Here is a 25,667-nt window from a genome sequence, read left to right as displayed (position 1 = left end):
GAGGGGCGGTGGCGATCCAGAGGTTCCCTGGGCTATGGTCTGCACCCTGCTCCTATAGGATAGTGGAAGGGGAGGGCCCTGGAGGCCCCGGATGAATCTCTGGCTCGGCTCCATGCCACTGGCCTCATCACACAGGCCCTTTGCTTCTTTTCCTCTTGACCTCTTCCCAAGTGTTCCTGTGGCATTCCTCAGGGTATGGGGCATCGGCAGGAAGGGTGATGAGCCCAGATTTGCTTTATTAGCAAAGCAGACACACACACATGACCTCAGAAAAATGATTGTAGCGAGTGCTGTGTTTCTATTATGACTCTTGTTGGGATTGCCCTAGAGAAGTTTGTATTTTGTCCACGGCATGGGTTCATTCTAGGACACTCGGGAGCCGTGCTTGGCCTTATTTTTAAGCTAATCTCTTTATCTCATACTAAAGTCAGTAGGACTTCAAAGAGAAACCATGAGACTGCAGGGCTGTGATTGTAGTGGCTTCAGGAGCTGGAAAAAGAGAAAGAGGCAGGAGTTTCCAGACTGTCTCTGTAAAGTGATGGAGAGAGGTGGCTGCGGGACAGTGGTCCACGAGGAAGGTCTGAGCTTAGAATGATGATCACGGAGCCACCTGTGGGCCATCCAGGTCCCTATGCCATGATGCTCGGGACTGTCCACTGCCTCGCAGTCCCCTGGGTTCAGGTTATTCGTGTGCTTGGGCTCCTTTCCGTGGTGTCTGAGAAAGGAAAGAGATCTCTCCCAGACAAAGTGGAGAGAGGGGTCAGGACCCTAAAAATTGATAAGTAAGATTGGAAGTTCAGCTCTAAAAACTCAGCTTTGAGAGTGAAATTAGGAGTGCAGGTGATCTGGAATGATTAGTGACAGCATGGAATCGTCTAGGGCACTGACCTGCACATGTGATGCTGTGGCAATCCCGTCCTTAGCACCTCTGCCTGGCATTGCTTTGCAGTAGAGATTCTGGATCCCAAAGCTGATGTCCCTCAGTACTGAAGGGAACCTGACAGGTCAGGGCCTGCCCTACCAAAGATAGCTAGTGTTTCGGAAGGCCTCCTGTCTGAGCCTACCCGCTCTCTTTAGTCCTGCTCAGTGGCCATGGCATGACCCAGGACTTGGACCTCAGTTGTCTGTGCAAGAGTGGGGCTGTCCTCTCCTGGCTGCCAGGGTTGGCACAGACAGCCTTGGGGAGCAGAGTCTGAAAGGTCAACGTGAGGGGTCCTTCCCCAGAGGCCCCACACACTCAGGCAGCTTCTTCCGCGAGGCTTACGGGGTGCCCCGATGCTTCCCGAGGCTGAGACATAATTGGATTCAGCCTCAGATGGCAGCATACAAAGAAGAAGTGAAATTTCCCAGGGCCGAGAGTCATGACCGTTAATGACTCTGGGTAAGCCGTGGGGCTTTCAGCCTCTTTAACTTGAGAAGCTGCCAGCTAGTCTTCGGGGCTGAGGCTCTAAACTATCTGGGATCCCATCTGCTAGCCGCCCCTGAATCGGTCCAGTGTGCCATTCCTTAAACAGGCTCATCAACCTGCTTCCGGAGTTTAGGACTCACCACTTGTAAGGCAGGGCGAGGGCCCTGATGACTGCAACCTCCAACTTCAGAAGCACCTGCCCAGCACCCTGCAGGCCCTTCCCTCCAGCCCTGCCCGAGGGGTACAGGTGTCTATTAAGAAATGACCCCCCCCCCCCAGCTGGTTCTGAGGGGCAAAGATGCTAGTGCGTGAGGCTTTGAAGTCCAGACCTGTTTTGGGGGGAAAATAATGCTTCGTGAATGTACTGCTTGATCAACTCCTAGGATTCAAACTGGGCTAGTGATGAGAAACCCGGATCCGCTCATCTTGGGGTCGCAGGGCCTGCAACCCATGCTCCTGGGGGTGACAGTGCACCACAGGTATGGCTGTATATGCTTTTATTCTTCTCCCCTTAAGGATTTAGGGATTTTAGGGATTTTTGCTCTAATGGTTTTCTCTGGGAAAAAAAAAAACAAAAAGAAAGAAAACAAACATTTTTAAACGAGCCAAACCTTCTTTCCTTGCATTTTTATGACATGCACTTGGCCGTGGGCTGCTTCGTACTACCTACCTACACCCTTGCCCAGATGCCGCTCTGGCTTCCCAAGCAAGAACCACGAGCTTCAGATACCACTGACTCAGCCTGCCACTTATAAACCGTTCTCTGGTGGCTGAAGAGAGATTAGGGAAACAAAAGGTGTTTGGGGATTGGACCCAACCTTTAGACTTTAGAAAAGTTACGCTGAGAGGTGTAGCTTTACCTGAGCTATTTTTTTTTCTTTTCGAGGGAAGGGGACATGTCGTTATACCATTGCAGAGTGATTGCTGGTTACTTGATCTCTTACATCAGTTCCTTACTTTGAATGTCATTCATAGGGAGGCTCCATTTCCCAGAGTACCCTAACAGACAGGCTGTTTAGAGTAGGAGGTCCTGCCCCTACCACTTGGTTGGTTGCTGAACACGGCCACGCCCACCCCCGCCCCCACCTTGGCTGGAGGTGTGGCAGTGAGGGGTGAGTCGGTGAAATAAGGCGGTCAACAAGATGGAGTGCTTGTTCTTGATGGAGACGCCGTCTCCAGCAATGACTGCTGCCGTTTCATGTACCTACAAAGGCTGCCCCACCGGCTATGATGAGATTCCCATAGGAAGGAGTGGGAGGCAGCCATCTGGTTGAGAAGCCTTGGTCCAGTGCACAGTCTTGGTATCTCCACCTTCATCCATCCGCTTCCCTCGCACTCACACCCCCTGGCTTGATTCTTTCTAAGACTTTTCTTTATATTCTGGACCTCAGATTAAATCTGTGGGCAAAGGGTTTGTAGCTCGTGGTAGGCAGCCAATGGCTTCTGAAAACTCTGATGCTACAGCAACATGGGCCCTAGCGTTTCAAGGCTGTTCCCGTTTCTTGTTATCCAATTCCTGGGCTTGTTTTACCCTCAGCCTTCTAGATCATCCTCTGCGCTGCTGCTGGTCCTGGAATCCTCTTTCAGAAGTGGAGTTAGCACAGCTCAGAGTAAAAATGCACCCCATCACACCACCCCATCCAGCGACCTTCCTCTCCTGAATCTTTAGGTGGGAGGGGAAGGCATTAAGCCAGCTGTTAAGCTTTGTGCCCAAGCCTGTGGGGAGTGAATGAATGCCTTCGAAATAACCAGGTAGGTGTAGGAAGAGCCTCGTCTCCCCTTGCTGCCCTGACCACCAGTTAGCACATGCACCCTCTGGGAAATTTCAGGAGCCCTGGTGGACGTACAAGTGGACGTGCGCTTGATGCATAGGTTGTACAGTGTTTGTTTTGCAATAAAGATGTTTAGCCTTAAGACCCTTGAATGGCACTCCAACTGTGATGGAGCCGCCAACACTCTCTCCTCTCCTCCCTCCTCATGTAGTGTTGCTTAAAGAGGAGGCCCACTGAGGGCGCACTCAGGCCCCCGGACAGCCTCTCTTCTGTCACTCCATCATTGTACTGCCTTCTTTCTCGCTTCGATAAAAATTACCTTCACCAGCTCTCGTGCCCTCCAACTGGACGAGATTTCACTGTCCTCCCAGCACTAGCTGCGGCCATCAGAGACGGCACCATTTTCTCACCCATCATGTTCATGTTGAGACGTTTTCATTTCCACCCCCTCACAGTTCAAAAGAATCAATGTGAACTTGCCTCCTGCTTAAGTTAGTTTCAAATGAAACTTCGTTCTCATGCGAGCATATCAGACTTATTCGGGAACCTTTAGAACTGGACTTGAATACACTGCAGGTGCCGGACCGGTGGGTGCCCTCCCCGCCCACCATTAAACATTTCCTAGAGCCACTGTCTCTTTATCTGTGACTTCTGAGTCAGCCAACAGATCCATTAGTTGTTCAATGAGACGTTCACGGATCTTGTATCAGGATATGAACTGCTTTTATGCAAAGAGAGATGCAAACCCGCCCCCGCCCCCACGATGAATGTATTCTCAATATTCAGACGCCGTATCTGTGCATCTGTTGGAGACTGCCCACATCTGACATCTCACTGACACCGCGAGGACGCTTCTACTCACGAGCAGTTCGTCATCCTGGGGCTCCTCCTTGTATCAACACTCTTGCCATTGAGTCCTGCCAAATCCTTCATTGGATTTTTCTTCTTCCTTTGCATCTGTCACTTTGTCCACAGGAGCATGAATCAACAGACGTGCAGACGAGCTGAGACTACTTGTGTGGTCAGCTGAGTACGCTGACAGAACTCCACTGTATGACTGCAGCCTGGGGATGGTAAGAGGGACAGGTGGGCCCCTCCATTGATATTCCCTTCTCAACATTTTTAAACAAGCACAAATGATATTTGTTAAAAAAAAAAAGTTTAATTTTATTTATTATGGTAATAAACTATTTTATACATGATCATACATGATTGCTTTTGCCTTGCCTTTTATAGAATTTCCAGGCATTGAATTGGGTGTTCGCACCTAAGATGGTGACAGAACAAGGTGGTACTTTCTAGTCCTTTTCAAGAGCCCGGGGAGCTCTCATTTGGATAGCACCTGTAACTCTGGTTTTCGGAGAACTTAAAATTCTACAGACACCAAGACTGTGTGTCAAAGTACTGCATAGCAAGAGAATGGTTGTGAAGGAGCTTCACCATATGATCTTGAAATAGAGCTGTATCTGCTATACAAATGTACAGAGATGCCCTCCAAACCTGGCATCACTGGAAAATTGCGGTACAACACACTGAACACAGAACTGAAGCTGACCTCCCACCTAGAACTGAACTTTTTAAACTTTCTTGAACAATTTGGATTAAAATTTGTGTACTCGTGCTTCGCTGCCTTTTAAAACATACATACTGTCAAAAACTTTGCTGAGTCTTTTTGGAATGACTCAGCGTCAACAGTATGAGTTCTGATCTGTGCTTTAATTCACTACTCGTCACGGAAGCCATTAAGGTAGAGGACCGCGTGTCCCTAAGCTAGTCCTGTACACCAGCACTGTTTCAGTTCTGCTGTGGTTTGAACAGCTATTGCTTCCTGCTCATGGCAAGAGTCTCCACAGTACTGCCAACATGAGTTCTTATTTCATACTAACGGACTACATTTCAAAAATGGCGCTTTTCTTCTTATAGACAGTACAACTTAGGGATGAGGAATCTGTGATCTGCAAGCCATATTCAGGCCTCTGCTTGATTTCATAGGGCCACAGTATAAATCCAGTATTTTTGATGACTTTCTCCCCACAACCCTATTATTTTTTTACATTGCAGAAGAGCATAATAAAACTATTTTAAGGGTGATATTTTTTAAAATTCCAAATGATTGATGTTCATTTCAAAAGTCCCACCTCATAAAGCACTAAACATACTGTACTCTTTAGATATCCTCAACGATGAAAAAAAATCTTTCTTTGTGACTATGATTTTTATAATTAGTCAAAAGGACTAAGCAACACAGAGCCAAGTAATAGATGCTACATTTTGGATGACAAATGGGTTTCAACAATAAAAAAGAGGGATTTTGTTGGCTGGTTTTAAAATAAAACAATTACCCTGAAGAAGGGCCTCAGAGAGGCATCTCACCATGCACTGAGAGAGGCCAGGACCGTCCAGATAATCTGGTTTCTCCACAGTTGGCCTTTCCGTATGGATGTGTCCTGGTACATTTGCTAGAAAAGAAACTCATTGTATTATGGTTAATTTGTTATACTTAATCAGTAATTCTATTGTTGCCTTAAATAAGCAATGAGCAGTCTCAGTTTCTCTAAGGGGAAACCCCCTCCCACTAAATTACTGCTCTCCCAATATGCAGATCATTATACAATTATATATATGATTGATATATTTTCTTTCTAAGTCTGCAGCCGTTAGTAGAACAAAAGGCTTCTTCTGTCACTTCTCAAATAAATTAATCTGCGGAAATAATGAAATAAACACTTTTCAGTCTTCTTGCACGGTCCCAAGAATTAGTCAAAATCACCAAGATTTTGCTGTCCTTCAGATGTTTTACTTGCCTCCTTGGGGCTCATCATGACGCTCATGCTTGGAGCTCTCCGGTTTGCTCACAGAGCTAGGTTGGAGTCGGAGGATCCTGGGGCTAGAAATGATCTTGGGATCTGTCTAGCTGTTTCCCTTCCCTGTGCTTGAAGTGGCCCAGGGCTGATAACTATGGAAAGTGACGCATCGGATGCACCTCAGCTGGAACTGCTCTGTCTGCTCAGACACCTCGGGAGTCTTTCCTTTAAAGGAACTCCAAGATTTGAGCTCATATGCATGAAAAGAGACATCATTTTCATATTACAGTTGGAGAAAAGCAAGAGGTTAAAGAAAACACTGGTCCTGGATAATCCACAGATTGTGTAACCAGGCCTCAAATATATAGCCAAAGACAGTAATCATTTACTCATTCCTGAGAACCACTCTAAATCATAGAATAGCTTGAAAGAAATTCAGGGCTATTACTTTCAGATATATTCACTGACTCTTCCAATGTAGTTTAACGAGTAAATAAGCCTATTTATTTTTATATAAATGGCGTCTCTGAAGAGTTGAAAATATTTTGCACTGTTTATATATGCACATGCATTAGACATTCCCCTGCAATCATCTTCACACTACTTTTTCCCCTGTAAACTTCAACCAAGAGGGTTCTGGCTGACCACAAATCTTGAATGTGTTGAGTCCATGAAGTTTTACTGTATTCATCTGACGGCTCAATCTTCCTCAACTTCATCCCCGCCTTAAAACTTCGCAGCACCTTGGACTCACCTGCCTGTCTCCCCACCCACCCCCGTCCTTTACCGAGGCAGCTGCCGAGGCGACTGCTGCCCTGGTCTGCTTGCCTCCCTCCAGCCTCTGTCCTTTGCTGCAGCTAACACGGTGTGTGCCCCTCCCTGGCATCCACGGCTGGTCCCCTCCCAACTCTCTTCCGAGCAGAGTGGCTAGGAAGAAAGCACGTCGGCAAAATGGTCCTGCACCAAGAGTTTAAACCTCATTGAGCTAATAACCACAGCCCGGACACAAGGACAACAGCAAGTGACTAACGGGAGACAGCGGGGCCCAGACCAGGTCCAGGTGCACTTTCACTCAATGACGATTAATTCACGTGCTTGAGATGTTCTATTCTCCCACAATGGGGTACACTCTGGATTCAAATTTTGAAACTGCTTCACTTTCCCTCTTGCCCCCTCAGAAGACAAAAATCCAAAGCCACACAGAAGTATTCTGAATTATCTACCACTTGGGGCCATTAGTGGCCTGTCAGCATCTTTCCAGAAGAGTGAATAATTCAGAATTAGGTACGTGTGTTTTGATTTTAAACATTTTCCTCAAAAAATATTCAAAACAGTTTTACAAAAATATGAATTACCTATGTGATAGAAAAGGCTCCATTTTATTAGAAACAAAACAAAACAAGGTAAACCACAGAGTGTAAACCGCTCAGTGGGAAGATGACTGCTGAGACTTGTGTGAAGAGAGGAGAGACCACAGGAAGTCATCTTTACCCTCTATGACTTGCCTGATAGCACCTGTCTGTGATACACTATTCCTTAGCTTTTAAATTCTGCTTCTTTATTGGGAAAGAGTTAACTGTCAAGTAGAGGAACTGCCATGTTTATACTTCTCTGCAAATCTAGGGAAGAAGCAGCCCAATGTAGATCAGCTCAAGTAACAGCTCTCCTTGGGTACTGACTCCTTGCAATGCCACAGAACACATTCAGTCTTCTCTGACCCGGTAATTAGAAACACCGCTGTGGCTTTGTCACCTCCCTGCTGAGGAGCTGAAGTGTGAAGCTGAACCCAGGGCTGGTTCTACAGACTGCACTGCAGGACATGGGGAAGGGGACACTCAAATGCCACTGACCCAACATGTTTCAGAAATACCGCCCAGGGGAGGACAGGCCTATCACTAATGAGAATTTCTATGCCTCAGTCAAGAAATGTCTATTACATTTCATTCTTGGTAAAGGAGAAAGAACCCAAAGGGCCCTTGGGACTGGATTCTGGATCCCGTCACCATGTGCAGCTAGGCAAGACACTTTACTGCTTTGGACCCCAGCCTACTCAACAGGAAGGCTGGGAAGATGATCTCTAAGTTCCCAAAGTTATGAGAGCTCAAGCTTCCAGTCTTGGAGTGAGGTAACTTCGACAAAAGATGAGCAGATCAGGCACTGCTCCCCTGGAGGTTACCTTGAGGTGCAAGGTCAGGGTGAAGCACTATTTGTCTTGGAAGCCAGCCAAAAGGGCTGACCGGGGCCCAGCGCCATTAGTTCACGGAGTATGTCTGGGCCCAGGCAATGCCCACGTGGGAGTAGCAGTACAGGAATCCCAGGACAGAGAGAGTCACACACGGCCAGCCTGCAGGGGGAGAACAGAGATAGAGGATGGTTAGGAATGTCCGGGGCAGGACCTCCCACCGGTCCAAACTGTCCCCTTCGGAGAAGGCACCTCAGGAAACAACGTGGGCCTCTGTTTATGCGTTAAGACACATGCCTCCTAGAAAGTCTGCACTAACTGGAACACCAGCAAGTTGATCCCTATGTCCCCACTGGGAATGGGTCAGCATAAAATGAGGGGGTGCACTAGAGCACATGCAAATTACATTGAGAAACAGGACAAGCTTTTGAAAGAATACATATTTAGAAGACTAACGTAGTTAATAATCAAAAAAGATGAAACATCCACGAGACCCATAGCAAATCTCAAAAATGTACATTGACCATTCTATTGAATTGAGTGCCGTCTGCCAGCACACAGAAGAGGGCCTACGTTAAACATTCAGTTTCAAAAGTCAAAGCTTTTAGTGGTTCCTTCTACAAGTACTTGTCTTAGAATATCTGATGTTGTTTTCTTCTTTTTTAAAAAATAACAGCCCTCTCTGCTACTTGTGACTCAATGATCTCCATGTCTTCTGCATGTTTCACTTATTCAAACACTGGGGGCTTGGGGAGCCAGAGGTGCTGTGGAAGGTACCAGATGCCAAAATAGAAAGATTTAGTCCTGTGTCAAAGGTGCTCTCACTTCAGCGTGGAAAAGACAGACACCCTCCAGTGGGATTTATGAGCCATGTAATGTGTGCTAGGTAATGATGTGTACAGAGCACATTTAAACTGCACCATGGGAGATGAGCAAGAGATGTCAGATGGAAAGGAACCAGGGACAAGCTACCAGAGACCACTTGATGTGTGACCATAATGGGGTCATCCAAGGAACAGGGATCATGTGATGTGACTACTGCACAGGGAGGGGCGGGCAGGGTAGGGACAGAAGTAGGAGGAGGGGAGCCACTGAGGGTGATTATAACTCTGGCAGGCTGTCTCCTTGCTAAGTCAACCATTAGTTACCATTATTAATATGACATAGGTTCAGTCAATATAGCATAGTGGTTAAGTGCAGTTGCTGAAGTGGAATTGGACACAAGTTCAAATCCTGGCTCTGCCACTTGCCAGCTGTGTGACCTTGAGCAACTTAACGAATCTCAAATGTAAAACTAGGAGGGATAGAGCAACTTACTGAATAGTGTCTTTATAAGGTGCCACAGACTGAATTGTGTACTCACTCCTCAATTCATATGTTGAAGCCCTAACCCTCAGTGTGATGGTACTTGGAGGTGGGGCCTTTGGGAGGTAAATAGGTTGAGATGAGGTCATGAGGGTAGGGCTCTCATGATGGGATTAGTGCCCTTATAAGAAGAGATACCAGAGACCTGGCTTCCTCTCTCTCTGTGGCCTATAAGGACACAGTGAGAAGGCAGCCATCTGCAAGTCAGGAAGAGAGTCCTCACCAAGAACAAAACCATCAACCAACAAAACTTTGATCTTGGATTTTCCAGCTTCGAGAGAAACAAATGTCTGTTGTTTAAGCCACCCAGTCTATGGTATGTTGTGATGGCAGCCTGAGCTAAGATATAACAATTGTGTGAAATGATGTAAAGACCTGCACAGTGCCTGGCCCATGGTGGAGCACTAAAGAAAGGTAGTGATGTAATAGTGGTATTGAGAGGGTACAGAAGTCCTTCTACACCAAGATTAGAGTGACAACAGGGAGAGCAAGCCCTGGTCTTCCTCCTAACTCCTGTCTTCCCCTTGCTCCTGGGACTGGCTTGGCACAGTGTTTTCCCAGGCCCTGATGGCAAGAGAAGAAAGGGCAGCAGAGGAGGCCCAACAGCCTGGCTCTAGGACCAGTACTGCAGTCCCACCTCCCGTCTGCTAGTCGGCCAGGCTAAGAGTTTCCTATACCTGCTGGAACAAATTACCCCAGACTTAGTGACTTCAAAGAAGAGAAATTTATTCTCTCACACTTTTGGAGGCCAGAAGTCTGAAATCAAGGTGTTGGCAGAGCTCCCCTCTCTCTGAAGGCTCTGGGGGAGGATGCTTCCTTGCCTCTTCCAGTTTCTGGTGACCCCAGGCCTTCCTTGGCTTATGGAAGCCTTCTTCCCTGTCTCCTCTTCTCTAATAAGGACACGACCAGTCATTGGATATAGGGTCCACCCTAAATCCAGGATAGTTTTTTTCTCAAGATCCTTAACTAATTATACCTGCAAAGACCCTATTTCCAAACGAAGTCACATTCTGAGGTTCTAGGTACACATGAATTTTGTGGGTGCTATTCAGCTCAGTAGAGCCAGGTACTTTTTCAAGCTTCAAGACAGACCCATCCTGCCTGGAGGCGCCCTCAGATCCCTCACCGCTGTGGCTCAGACACAGATGCCAGGGGACCTTTCAACACCTAGTCCTCAGTAGCCTCAGGGAGCAGGAAGAGGGGAGGGGGCTTCAGGTGCAGGAGGCGAACCCAGACTTCAGCTGTGTTTAGGGTAAGGCATCAGCACATATTTGGTAAACACAGAAACCAGAGGCTGGCTGCAGAAGTGGGAGAATGGGGATGTTTCATTTACACAAAGCTGGGCCTGGGGAATGGCACAGCTGTGCTTGGCCCCGAGGCTGTCAAGGAACATCCCTGTGAAAGCTTCTGCCCAGCACACAGAACTGCAAGGAGCCCTGCCCAGAGGTAAGGCATATGCATGTTCAGTCTGGACCACAGCTGGGCCCTGAAAATTCTCCCTGGTGTTACTGCATGCCATGCACAGAGGCAGCTAGACAGCAGTAATCCTGACGCTACTAGGAGACCGTAGCAGAATCTCAGTTTCTCTATCTACACATTGGAGGTCAAAAATAAATAAAAGCATGTGAACTAAAATAAAATCACAGGTTTGGCAGTGCTTTTAAAAAGTATTTCAGAAAGGCAAAGGATTACCTGAGAATTCTCTTATGTACACACAACTCATCGGTCTTTTTAATGCATGAGTGTTCCTCCAGACAGTAGCCCCAGTGTGTACCAGATGGCATTCAAGAACCCATTCTCCTTTCCTGACCTCAGGAGTAAGATACGTGATGACAACAAAAAGAGAGATTCCACAAGTCACCCTTCCATAGCATTCAACCAACACTGGACGAGCATTTGCTATGTGCCTGGCTCTGTTCTTCAACTGCAGCTGCTACTAACCAAGCAGATGTGGCCCGAGCGTGACAGGGTGCTTGGGGCAGAGGCCCCTCTTCATCAGGGCTCAGATAAACACAGGATCATAAAACTGGAAATAAATGGACAGTCATTCTGGCAACATGCCAACATTGCTGTGCTACACAGTCATCCAGGATTGTCAACCGTTAACAAAAAAGATGGCATCAGAAAGTGTTCTGTCCTGCCAAAGGAACAGGGATCTCATCCTTCGGCCCTCTCTGCCCCTGGCCTCTCCCTACTAAGTTTTCTTCTTCCATGTTGTCCTTTCTCACCAGGCTTTCCAAACCTATGTGTCCAGAAAACTCCCTTATCCCCACATCCTCAAACCCATGCATGCATACACACACACACACACACACATCATTAATGTGGCTTATAGAGACTGGTAGGCTGTACTGTACTGGTCAAAGGAAAAGATCCTACTTTAGGGCTGAAGCCCCCCGCACATGCTGTTCATTTACGGCTGGGCCCCCAGAGTCAATGATATGTGCAGCTTCCTGGTGGGCTTTTGATACCTAACAAGATGCAAACAGGTGAACACTTTGAACAGGTGAACAGCGAGGCAGCACTGAAGATATTAAGAACAGTGTGCTAGCGAGTCAGACAACAGTTGCAAAGGACTGGGGTATACAGTTAATAGGACAGATTATTTAACAGATACAGCGAAATGCATATAAGCAGGATGTTTAGCACAATAAAGTCAATTAAGAGGACCAAGGTAGGCGTATAATATATGGAGTTAGTAGGTGGCTGTATCATGATATTGTTAATAGGATATTGGTGGGTTGTATAATAACTACAGCTAATGAGAGACAGGTAGGACACAGAGGGGAGAATGGCTGTAGCTAATAGAAAGTGAGCCATGTAATTTGACTTGAGGTTATTAAGGCTGAGCCTCTCTCTGAGCAATTACATCAGTAGGAAAGGACTAGAAAGGCAGAGGTTCAGGACACTGAAGGAAAAGACCGTTATCATGCAGGGCCATGAGAAGTCAAAGGATATCTCCAGCTGGGTTTCTGGAAAGTGAAGGGATAATCAGAACAAGAAGCAGGTCTAATGAAAAATATTGTTTCAAAAGTAATGTTATAGAATGGTGCAGCCACAGTGGAGAAGAGTACGGAGGTTCCTCAAAAAAATCAAACATAGAATTACCACATATATACCCAAAAGAATTAAAAGCAAGAACTAGAAGAGGTATTTGTACCCCCAAGTTCACAGCAGCACTGCCTCCAACAGTCCCAAGGTAGAAGCAACAAGCATCCACTGACAGACGGATACACAAAACGTGGTCTATATATATAACAGAATATCGATCAGCCTTAAAAAAGGGAATTCTGACACGTGCTATGACATGGGTGAACTTTGAAGGCATCATGCTAAATGAGATAAGCCAGTAACAAAAGCGCAAATACTGCAAGATTTTCACTTATATAAGGTACCTAGAGTAGTCAAATTCACAGAGACAGATAATACAATGGTGGTTGCCAGGGGCTGGGAGGAATGGGGAGTTAATGTTTAATGGGTACAGAGTTTCAGTTTTGCAAGGGGAAAAAAGATCTAGACATGGATGGTGGTGATGCTTGCATAGCAATGTGAATGTACGTAACACCACTGAACTGTAGAATTAAAATGGTAAATTTTATGTTATGTAATTTACCACAATAAAAAATTATGCTGAATGAAAGAAGCCATCAACAAGATAATACATGCTGTATTATTCTACACATATAAAATGAAAACTGATTTATACTAACAAAAAGCATGTCAGTGGTTGCCTGGGGCTGGAGCAGAGGGAGAAACAGATTACAAAGGGACACTAGGAATCTTTGGGGATGATGATGTTTTGCATCTTGATCATGGGACAGTTTTTCAGGGTATATACAACTGGAAAATACATTAAATGGATACATTTTATTGTGCGTAAATTATTTCTCAATAAAGTTGTCATATAAAAAAATTTAAAGGTGTTCTTGGAACATTAGCAAATCACAGGCTTGTAGTACTCTACTGCAGTGTCCTAGGCTATATGTGCCCCAAGGTATTCAAACAAAAGATGCAATTCATTTATTTTTAACATCTTTATTGGGGTATAATTGCTTTACAATGGTGTGTTAGTTTCTGCAGTATAACAAAGTGAATCAGCTATACATATACATATATCCTCAAATCCCCTCTCTCTTGTGTCTCCCTCCCTCCCTCCCTATCCCACCCATCCAGGTGGTCGCAAAGCACGGAGCTGATCTCCCTGTGCTATGTGGCTGCTTCCCACTAGCTGTCTATTTTACATTTGGTAGCGTATATGTGTCCATGCCACTGTCTCACTTCGTCCCAGCTTCCCCTTCCCTCTCCCCGTGTCCTCAAGTCCATTCCCCACATCTGCGTCTTTATTCCTGTCCTGCCCCTAGGTTCTTCAGAACCATTCTTCTTTTTTTTTAGATTCCATATATATGTGTTAGCATACAGTATTTGTTTTTCTCTTTCTGACTTACTTCACTCTGTATGATAGACTCTAGGTCCATCTACCTCACTACAAAAAACTCAGTTTCGTTCCTTTTTACGGCTGAGTAATATTCCATTGTATATATGTGTCACATCTTCTTTATCCATTCATCTGTCGATGGACACTTAGGTTGCTTCCATGTCCTGGCTATTGTAAATAGAGAACATTGTGGTACATGACTCTTTCTGAATTACGGTTTTCTCAGAGTATATGCCCAGTAGTGGGACGCAATTCATTTTTTGATATGATGCTGGGTCTTCAGTCCCTCACCTCCCTAGGGGCAGGAGGACTTGCCATGTGTGGGACTGAACACTGGGCTCCTCTCATCATGCTTTCTTCTGCTGGGGCCTCTGAGGAGGACAACCAGGGGAACTCTCTTAGCCATGCCGATGTATTCAGCAGCTGAATCAGCACAAACCCCTATCCTGGGGAAGAAATCAATCCTTCCTAATGGGAGAGGAGTTAACTGAGTTGCTGCATTGTGTATGAGCTATCAATTACGCCATCAAAGGCTTGCTCTGCTGTCAGGATGGGCAATGCTGCTGAGCCTGTGACCGACATCTTGGCTCTAACAAGGCTTTGTTTTTTTTTTTTTTTTTTTTTTGGTGGTATACGGGGCTCTAACCGCTGCAGCGCACAGGTTCCGGATGCGCAGGCTCAGCGGCCACGGCTCACGGGCCCAGCCGCTCCGCGGCACGTGGGATCCTCCCGGACCGGGGCACGAACCCGTGTCCCCTGCATCGGCAGGCGGACTCCCAACCACTGTGCCACCAGGGAAGCCCTAACAAGGCTTTTTTAAAGGCCACATCCCGCTGTTAACCATTTTTAGAAGAAAACGGCTGGTGACCAGCATGTGAACAAACTTTGTAGTGAAGCCTTCTTCCCATCCTTGCTTCCAGTCAACCAGAAACATAGTCCCTATCCATATGTGAGTAGTTTACAAAGAATATGCAATCTACTGTACAGTTTACAAAGAATACACAATCTTTTTTTTTTTTTAGTTTATTTATTTATATATGTTTGGCTGCGTTGGGTCTTTGTTGCTGCGCACGGGCTTTCTCTAGTTGCAGCGAGAGGGGGCTACCCTTCGTTGTGGTGCGCGGGCTTCTCATTGCGGTGCGCGGGCTTCTCATTGCGGTGGCTTCTCTTGTTATGGGGCACGGGCTCTAGGCACGCGGGCTTCAGTAGTTGTGGCACACGGGCTTCAGTAGTTGTGGCTCATGGGCTCTAGAGCGCAGGCTCAGTAGTTGTGGCACACGGGCTTAGTTGCTCTGCGGCACATGGGACCTTCCCAGGCCAGGGTTCGAACCCGTGTCCGCTGCATTGGCAGGTGGATTCTTAACCACTGTGCCACCAGGGAAGCCCAAGAATACACAGTCCTAGTGAATCCTCACAACACCTTGAGATAGAAATTACTAACCTATACTAATATTCTTTCTTGAAGCTATATTGCCTCAAAGGGGCCCAGAGTCCACATCCCAAGGCCAGGGTGTCAGACTGAATCCTACCTGGAGAATAGTGTGAAGGACTTGAGTCTGTCCTTTAGTTTTATCTACAATTATCTATCATTTATCTACCATTAACAATGCCCTAGCTTCCTCCCTCCATCCACTCAGGCAAGATTTCTAGCCAGAGGCTGTGACGCCCTGTGGCCCGTTGTCCCTCCCACTCACCCACTGGCCCGTTGTCCCTCCCACTCATCCACTGCTCAGTCGTCCCCTTGCTGAGCCACAGTTCTCCTGAGAGTTGAAGAACATCTTGACCCTCTCAGCTTGGCTCTTGGGTCCCTACAGCTGGACGGATGGACTCTCACCTTCTGGCCCCATGAAGCAGCAATGTCACCCAGCGACTCACAGCCATTCTAAGAAAGGAAAAAGAGGAGCTTCCCATCCTAAGAGCCATCAGGCTACAAAGGAAACAAGTCTCACCTCTCCAGACAAACTCGCCTTGGCTGGAGCCTAGAACACAAATGTGAAGGATGTATCATGATCATCAAGGGCCACCAACATATCCATCCATAACCCTGGGGATGCAGGTGCATATATAACAGCCCACATCACCATCTGGGTGAAGACGAATGTGAGACTGATGAATTTCAACCTCTACAGCGGGCCTTTGCGAATGGGCAGGCTCGGAGGATATGCAATAGGGAAATGGAATGAAGAGGTGATTCTCGGAGATGCTGCAGAGACATAGGACGTGGTGACTGATGGAGTTGGGGGCCAAAGAACACACTCCCTCTCACTGACCCTGAGCACTGCCTCAGACAGTACCCTCAGGGCTGACACCAGCTGGTGCACATCAGAGAGACCACACCTTACGTTAATAGACTGATGCGCTACCCTACTAGTTAGTAAAAGCCATGGTCCCAGCCTCCCCTCAGGACCTGTCCTCTGATATACATAACATCCAAAGGAGTAACACCTGGTTCTGTAGGGGCCTCTAGGACCTGCTCCAGCACTTAGCCACCATCTCTTTGAGTTGACTGGTCTGTGCCCGTGCCTTACCATTTGTTAGATATTTTGAATACCATCCGCACATCCTACATATATATTGCTCTGCCTTGGTGGCATTTTCTACTCTGAGGCCAGTGAAGGCCGAGTGTTTCTTTGCTTGGAGAACGAGCTCGTGCATCAGACTCTAGTCCCAGAGGGGCTGGCTCAGGATCTGAGAAACACCAGGGCGCTCTCTGCACCGCCCCACCGGCTTCACTACTGTCATTTCATTAATTATTCAGAAGGACTTTATACGCTGTCTTCATTAAAACAGCTTGCTCTTGACAGCGCTTTATTTTTAACAATACTCAGATCTGATGCGGGGAAATGAAAAAGGGCCTTGGTAGCTTTATTTCAGACTTATTTTCCCAAGTAGCCCCAGCCCGGAGATATTGTGGAGCCGTTCATCAAATGGTCCTGAGCCTGCAGACCTTCCTTCACAGCTCAATTTAGAGCTTTCATCTTAATAAAGCTATAGGACAGGAGCCTTTTCCTGTCCAAGGGCTACCTTATTTACTTATTTATTGTTTGCGGTACGCGGGCCTCTCACTGCTGTGGCCTCTCCCGTTGCAGAGCACAGGCTCCGGACGCGCAGGCTCAGCGGCCATGGCTCACGGGCCCGGCCGCTCCGCGGCATGTGGGATCTTCCCGGACCGGGGCACGAACCCGTGTCCCCTGCCCCCGCAGGCGGACTCTCAACCGCTGCACCACCAGGGAAGCCCAGGGCTACCTTATTGAAGGATACACAGCAAGAGCACAGCTGCCCAGGCTTCCAAGCCTGTACACTGCTGGGTCTATTTTCAAACCCGTGGGCATATGGACAGAAGGTCTAAAGAACAGGCTTTTGCTATCTAGGGTTAGAATAACCATTTCTTGCCTTCAAGTCGTTTATAAACCAGGGCCTCAAACCCAGGTTTTGAGGCCTCGGTGTTCTTTCAAAAAATGCTCAGCTGCCTCTTTCACACCCTCGCGTGAGAAAGAAGAACTAGGTGGTTCTAATTTGTTCAAAATTGAAGCATGAAATTCTAGGGCACTGGTTCTCAAACACAAGCCCACATCAGAATCACCAGGAGGGCATGTTAGAATGCAAGGTCCCATCCCCCAGAGTTCCTGATCCAGGATGTCTGGGTGGGCCCAAGATCTGCATTTCTACCACGATCCCCAGTGATGTGGATTCTGCTGGTCCAAGAGTCACCCTTTGGGAACCCCTGTTCTAGGGGACTCTGCACAGGGCTGAGGGAAGAGCTTATACCGGCCGTTCACACACTGACTGGGCTCTCTCTCGAGCAGAGGGGATGGACGAGCACTGAGCATTACAGGTTGCCAGGCGCTTTGCTGGCTGCACTCCACATCCTCACAAACACCTTCTCAGGGAGGTATTATTCGCTCCACTTCACAGAAAAGGATACTAAGGATCAGAGAAGGAGAGTAACTTTCTTGAGGTCTGACAGCCAACGGGTCATCAGGTCACACTTGGAACTCACGACCGTGTGGCTCCAAGCGTGCCCGGCCGCCTAAGCTCCAAAGCCCTGACTGGCCTCGGACGGAGCACATCGGGGAAAGGCTCACGTCAGAGCCCCACCTCCTAGCGTGGTGTCTTTCCTTGAAATCCTCTGCCTCCAAATCTCGTTTCATCCCTCTACTCATGGTGCTAAGGCAACAGGAAGTGGGAAGCATCAGGTTCATATTTTTAGGCGTCATCATCACTAACTTGCTTGGTCACCCCATCTCTGGGGTCCTCAGTTTCCCCATCTTTGTCATAATTGGGAAAAGAAAGCCTGGATGAACATTTTATACCCCTCGTGGTGGCAGCTGCCTAATTTAGACTGGGGCCACTATGGAGCATGTCCCCAGTGCCTGGATGGTCTTTCATTAAAATTGTAAGAGTCACAGTTATTTGATCCTGGCCATGGGCTGAGCCTGCACAGGGCATCCAGCAGGGAGACAGAGAGGAAGGGGTGACGGACGGCCCTCAGAGGGCTTCCTGCCATCCTGAGCAACAGTCATTTGCTGGGCGCTGTGTGCACATTTTAACAGGCGCGAATAGCGTGCCTTCAATAACTCGCGTTGTTCACGGTCAATTTCACATCCTGAGGAAGCCAACCTGTGCTGTAGTTTTCACCCTTCCCCACCTCCCAGCACAAGCCCCGCAGACCGGTGCTTACGGAAGCACTCGCTGCCATAAAGCAAAATCATTTCACGTGAAACTGAGGAAGTGGGGAGAACAAACCAGAGCCACTTTTTCTTATCCTGACAGCGTGAGTAGAAGGTGGAGCTGAGAAAACACAGATTTTCTTCTCTCTCCAGGGCAGGTGGGGGACCTGCTTCCGAGAAAACTGTCCCTGCCGTTGCTGCCACGCCCCCAACTCCGGCCACTGGGGCCAGAGGCTGCGCAGTCGGATCATGCTTCCCAGCTGTTTCTCTTCCTTAACGTGTTTTGTTTTAAACAGGCTGATTAGGGCTATTGTTCATCGTTCATTCATGACCACGTAACATAACACGGCAGAGACTGCCTAGCAAATGAGCTCGGGGAAGCGGCTTTCCGCAAACAAAGGGATGGCGCGCAGTGTGGGGCAGGCTCCCTGTCGCACCGCCCTGACAACCACTCACCCACCTGGGCATTTATGAAGCACCTACCGTGTGCCCAGCGTTTAGACAGGCAGCCTTGACACATGTCACACAAGCAGTCTGAGCCTTCATCTGAGGCCTGTGAGAACGTGCCCCCAAAGGCTAAGAGCACGCTCGGGGCCCCCAACTCTCCACCTAACCTTGACGTCTGGCTCTACAGCTCCACCTCCAAACGTGCACATAACGGAAGGCTTGGGGAGACACAGACGACAGAGACAAATTCTCAAACACCTGGGCCAGCCGGGATGATGGGCTGACACTAGTAAGTTGACATTGCACTAGGATAAAAATGGCTGAGCTTAATGGTTTTTGTTTTGTTTCCTAATCCAACTATATACATATGGGATGGCGGCGGGGTTGACAGACCTGGCAATGTTTATCTGGAATCACGGAGACTCTGGAGAAGAGAAAAGAAGTACCTGCAAATATAGAATAGTCTACCCTTTGGAAGCAGGATGAGGAGACATGTGCACACCCCACAGCGGGTGCTGGTTGGGGGAGGGACACTCTGGAGGCAGAGAAACACTCTGGCAGCTGGAGCCCTCCAGCACTGGAACAAGCTCAGGACACTCTGAGCATCCCCATCCAGGGGAAGGCAGCAGAGGCAGGAGAGGCGGCAAGGAGATTCCTCTTCTGGACTGGAGGTGGAATAGGTCTGAGAGTCTGTGAATCGGCTCCTTTCTTCCCAGGTCACTAGGACCAGGGCATCCATGGTAAAATGGTCAATGAATAAACAGACATGGGTACATGAGTACTTCTGAGTACTCAGTCACAAGACTCCCAAATCCCTAATACAGGTAATCAAAAATAACAGTTGTTGCAAAATCCCTGATCAAGAAACCCTATATATGTACATCCGGCCTCTATCTTCCCAGCCCATGGGACATGCAGCCAACGGACAGAAGTGCCCACAGTTGAACAGCTGAAGCATCATCTACGCTTGTGTGCGTGCCTGGGAGAAGAGGCGCCTGGCACCACTAAAGGAATACACCAGGGAGAGCTGGAAAGGAAGAGAAAGAGAGTGACGCCTAAATCACGTGAACCTCTGAAAAGGTGATGTCAGCAGATCCGGCTGACACGTTCTCTTCCTAAAGCAGTTATTAGATAAATGACTCCAAATTACTTGACTTAAATTTCTCAGCAAAGAACGCAATGATAAAACCAAGCTCCTGGCGGCGGTGGCAGCAGCATCTCTCCCCCCGGAGCTCTTGGGGGCAACAGCGGGCTAGGCACTCCAGCCGCCCCTCGGGAAGAAGGAAATGTTCCTGCCTGTCAGAGCCACCTTTGTTCTCACCTCGCCGCTCCCACTTACTGTGTCTGCAAAAGTGTATTTTGCTCATCTCCACGCTGAGGAACGGGTTCAGATTGAGCACAGGAGGTACTGCGGAGCAAAGGGCTTGTCTGTGCACCAACCTCGGTGGGCGCAGTCAGTGGCCAGGATGTAGTTTCTCTCTAAGGGTACTGAGCCCAGAGGTTTGGTCTCATTAGTGCCGACTTTAGCCACCTGAGCTGCTGCTTGCCTTCTTCAAAAGGCACTTGACAGAAGCACGAAACAGCTCCGAGATGAGTTCAGAAAAAATGGGGCTCCAACATTTATAAATGGTATTCGGGAAAGGCATCTTCACTTCCTAGGTGCTGGTGTAAGGAAGGCTGTGGGAAACAGAGGTAAGAAGAGTGTCTAAGCTCAGGGGATGTGCTGCTGGCAGCAGCGTCCACATGTCCCCCAGCCAGCCAGCCAGCTTGAGGCGGGGGTAGCAGCCTGCTCATCCCACAGTAGCACAGAGCACCAGGTGAAGGCAGCACAGGGAACGGCCAGCCACAGCCTCAAGGAGCCCGGGGCCCTTCTCTGCTGAAGCAAAATCAGTGCTTCCATGGGATGGGGCAAGGGCTCTTAGGTCACCGTTCCAGGGAGGGAAAAGAAACACGGAAGACTCCATAGGGCCCTCCCATCAAACCCACACACACTGGAGACCCAGGGCTCTGCTGAGGGTGAACAGAGAGGCACAGAGCAGCCCCACATCATAGCTGCATTTTCCTCTGCAGGAGGGTAAGGCTATGGGGCCATGTGCAAGCATGGGGCAAGCATGGCTCTGGACAGTAGCCATGGTCACTGCTGCTGTCACCTCAGGCCACAGGGCACACAGGGGCTAGCGAGAGGGATGTGTGTTCAGCCTGAGAGTGAGAGAAAGCACACACGTGTGAGTGTGGACTCGAGCAAGGCTGACCAATTCCAGGCACCATGTTTTACAACTGACACGATCACACAGAAGCCACTTCAAGGAGGGTCCAGAAGGGCTCCTCAGGGTGGGCATGCTGATAAGTTAAAGTTTAGCCTGGAAAAAGGCCACGAGGCCACGTGGAAAGAGAATTAATTAGGCTTGTTTTACGTCACTCCGGAAGACAGAACTGGGGCCAAGAGATGGAAGTTAGAGGCAGATTTTGGCTCTTACCAAAAGGAGCCTGTAACGTTTACAGCCGCCCCATCCTGGATGCCCACCCGTCGGCATTCATAGTAAGGATGGCTGCCTCTGATGGGCGATGGGACCAGATGACCCCTTCCAACTCTTAAAGAGATTACAGCCCTGTAAAATTCAAGTCCTCAAATCATCTTCCCCTCCCCCTGCCCCAGGAAAGGTACAGACAAAGACTGAAGTTAGACTAAAAGACCACTGCAGTCAGGTGCAGAGGGAGAAGGGGCACCCTGTCTGGACTGGGAACAGAAAGCAGGGTTCTAGCAAACTGTGGAAATGTCACAAGATACGACAGATTCTTAGTGAGGTGCTTATGAAGATATTTACCTGACATATAGAGTGACTCAGACACGTTTTTGATTACAGAGAAAGATGTTTTTGTGCCTTAAAGACCCCATTCCAAAGGAACACTGTGTTCCTCTCAGGCTACTGACTCTAGCCCGTGATCCTGAGGGTGGGTCTGCCTGGGACAACAAGGCTAGTACTGCCAGAAGCTGGGATTTGTCCCCCGCTTCCAAGGGTCCCTTCTGGCACCCCTGCTCGCTTGGGCAGCCTGGATGTACCTGATCCCATGCAAACCTTTGCAGGGAGCAAACATTCAGCAATCTCACACGGGGTGCTCACAGGGAAGCGCTCTTCCTCCTCCCTTGCCCATCTGCTCAGAACCAAACACCTCGAACCAGTTTTCTACGGGGCAGAGAAGACAGGACAGGGCTCTGTTGAAGTGGAGCTGAGGAGGTGCAAGGCAAAGGCAGCCTGGATCTCTCCAGGGATGTTAAGAATTAACTAATGGTAATTAGCTGTAGTCACTAATAAGGAATGAGCACCCTTCCCCGCCGCCTCTTCTGAGCTTCCTGCCCAGCCAGCAGGAGTGGCGGGAGGCTGGGACCCTTCAAGGAAACTCATCCCACTGTTTACTCTCTTCCCGGTAGTCTTTACATGGGATTAATTGTCAGGCTCCAGGGAAGGGACAGCCTCCAGGGAAGGGATCTCAGTTGCCGCAGTTTCTGGCGTGGTTCTGCTTGTGACCTCAGAGCACACATGACACTCTGGACTCCTTGCAGAGTTCCCAGATGCTGCCTCGGTGTGGGTCAACTCAGGGCGTGGAACCAGCCCGTAATGCGCTTTCTCGGATTCCTCTAAAGGGACAAGGCAGTGTGTCTCCGCGAGTCAGCTCTATGGCGTGGATCTGGACTCCCCCACCATCTGACCCGTCACATCTACCCAGTTCTTCCTAACTTGTGTCCCAGCAACGGAGCTTGAAGTGGTGATGGAACTGTGACAGTCCACTCTCCCATGACACTCCTGGGTGGAGGTCTGACCTTGGCTGTTGCCATCTTTCATTGCAGAGCCTCCACCTCCCTCCCCTAGGGGGCTGCCCTGTGCTCCATTTGGGAAGATTTGGCTCCGTTCTTGCTGTAAGGGCTGGGAAGGATCTGATCTTAAACTAATCATCTTCGTGACTCATCTTTCAACGTTACTGAGCTCCTACTACATACAGGGCACTGGGTTAAGTGCTAGGGATACTGGAGAGATTAAAAGGCTGACTTGCAGTTACAGATACAGGAATTCCACGTAAAAAGATAAGTCATGACCTCAGGGTGTCTCCCAATGTGGAGGATTTTTCCGTGCACTGGGCATAATGTCAAAGGCTGGTAAAACTGGACAGGAAGAACTGGCTTCTGTGCTCAAAGAGCTCCATTCTGGAGAAGGAGAACCCAGAGCACTGAAAGCCCGGCCGTGGAGGACACAGGAGCAGAGAGAGCTAAGGAAATGTGGACCGCCTTGACTTTGACCATCACCAGTGCGTGAGCCAGAAGGGCCAGCCATGGCTAGCTATTCCACTCTCTTAAGCACATACCTTCCAGTAATTTCCATCCTCTGGATAAACCCTCCCTCAGTGGAAGAAGGCCTGCCCTCCAGTAAGACTGTCCATCCAACAAGACTTAGAATGGATTTTTCCCCCAGATTTTAATCTGTTTTTTGACCAGGTAACGCACAATATAAAATTCAAATGTACCAAAGAGTAATGCACAATATAAAATTCAAATGTATCGAACAGGAAGCAAGGAAAAGTAAACCTCCATCTCCCGACCTCGTGTCCAGTCCACCCAATCCCTCTCCCTAGAAGGTCTGTTTCCAGTTCCTTGTTTCTACTCCCAGAGATATTCTTTGCACACAGAAGCATAAACATATATATCCATATATACACATGCACACATACAAATACATACATACACATATATATATTTAAAATGGTTTTTAACTCTTCATTTTGAAATATGTATTATTTTGAACACAAACACTACACACACTGTTCATTTCCTTATTTTATTAAGGTTTTATATACGGGGGATTGTTCCATGTAAGTACACGTAATGCTGCTTCATCCTTTTGAATGGCTGTGGACATTTCTGACTTTATATACCGTAATTTATTTACCTGACTCCCTCTGATGGGTATTATGTCCATTCTAAGTTTTGCTAATACAAACAATGTCACAATAAATAGTTTTGTATAACACTTCATTTCACATGTATGAAAGTATATGTGAATGACAAATTCCTAGAAGTGGAATTTCTGCTGGGTCAGTTTTGGTAGATATTTCCAAACCATTCCCTACAGAGGAGTTACCACTTTATACCCCAAGACGAATGTATGAGGTTAAACTTTTTGATCTGTGCAATCTGGTGCTTGTAATTTGCATTTCTCTTACTGAGGCTGATATACAAATACTGACTCCTTATGTGGTACACCTGAAACTAATATAATTTTATATGTCAATGACACCTCGATAAAAAAAAAGAGTGAGGTTGGGCATCTTTTCATTTGTTTCAGAGCCACTTGTGTTTCACCTTTCTGTGACCTGTCTATTCAAGTCCTTTTTCCACTCTTCTACTAAGTTGGTGCTTTTTTTCTCACAAGTTTTAGGGGTGAGAGTGGTTATTACTATGTCCAGCCTGAAGGGTGTTCTGCAACCATCAACAAGAGTGTGAGGTCAAGGGCGCTGAGTCAGTGGGTAGCTGGCCACAGGCAGGGACAGGCCTGGGTACAAGCTGCTGAGATGGGAGCAGTCACCCTGCGCAATCAAGGGGCCCCCATGCAGGGATCCCTGCCCAAAGAACACGGCCGGCACTAGGTTCCGCCTTCTGTAGCAGCTCAGTGTTCCACTGTTTCCGAATCTTTATTAAGTGAAGAAATCAAGACAAAGTTCTTTACTATTGGCATCATAATCTCTGCAGAGAGTTCTTGGTGAGCCAGGCAGGAAAGGCTGTATACTTCTACCTTCCTCGATACAGCCCTTCAGCTGGGAGCTGGGGCAAGGCTTTATTCGCCTGCCTTCCTTCCCTCCCTCCCTCCTTTCTTTCCTTCCTTCCTTCCTGCCCTGCTCTCTCCCTTTCATTCAACTCCCTCCCGTCCCCTCCCCTCTCTTCCTTCTATCCACCCCATCCACTGCTCACTTAATACTGAATAGTGGGGCAGGCAAGGCTTTGCTCCCTCAGCCTTCTCTCATGCATCTCCCAGTATAGCTGGGTGACATGTGTACCGTAACTAGCATCTATTCCAATGACTTACCCTCTACCTCCTTGACAATTAGGTCTTCCTTCAGTTCTGAGCCAATCACAACGGATGGAATTAAGGATTATATAAATGAGCCTCAGCCACACCATGCAGTGGGCCTCGAGGCCAGGGTTCTGGGCTGTTGGGAGCCTCTCATCTACTGCTCCACTAGCCCCTTCTCTGGGCTTTCCTTACCGCCAACCAAGTCCTGGCCTAGAGGCTGCCAGTGGCAAGTCCGGATGTCTGCTTATTACTGTGAAACCCAGGTTTTCTATGTTCCTCTCCGGGATGGTCCAGGGCTGATCATTAAGCTTGTTTTGCTCCTCAATTCTGAGCAATTTCTACTAGAATGGAGGAGGAAGAGGAGGGGAAGAATGGACCTCTTTTTGTTTCCAGTTCTTGTCAGTATTCCTCCAGCACTAGAAGGCGGCAGTGGCTTCAAACTCCAGCTCCTACTCACACTCTCAAACTCAGCAGCACTCGAGTCCCTTAAGGTCTAAGAACCAGCCACAGCACCACTGGTCT

At 48.1% G+C, this 25,667-nt stretch overlaps 1 protein-coding gene across 3 annotated transcripts in view; it reads right to left on the bottom strand.

Moving 5' to 3' along the window:
* Positions 1-8,236: 8,236 nt before the first annotated feature.
* The window catches only part of HHAT (hedgehog acyltransferase), a gene marked incomplete at both ends in the record, with an annotated part of 350,098 nt that continues 332,667 nt past the window's right edge, over positions 8,237-25,667 (bottom strand). For all 3 annotated transcript variants that reach the window (XM_082832662.1, XM_082832660.1, XM_082832661.1), the window contains one exon: positions 8,237-8,328. In XM_082832662.1, the coding sequence (XP_082688788.1) occupies positions 8,237-8,328 (92 nt within the window). The remainder of the gene's footprint in view (positions 8,329-25,667) is intronic.

The sequence above is a fragment of the Leucopleurus acutus genome (genome assembly GCF_964270905.1).
Source record: "Leucopleurus acutus genome assembly, chromosome: 2".
In the NCBI taxonomy this organism is placed as follows: domain Eukaryota; kingdom Metazoa; phylum Chordata; class Mammalia; order Artiodactyla; family Delphinidae; genus Leucopleurus; species Leucopleurus acutus.
This window is presented reverse-complemented; position numbering and strand designations above follow the sequence as displayed.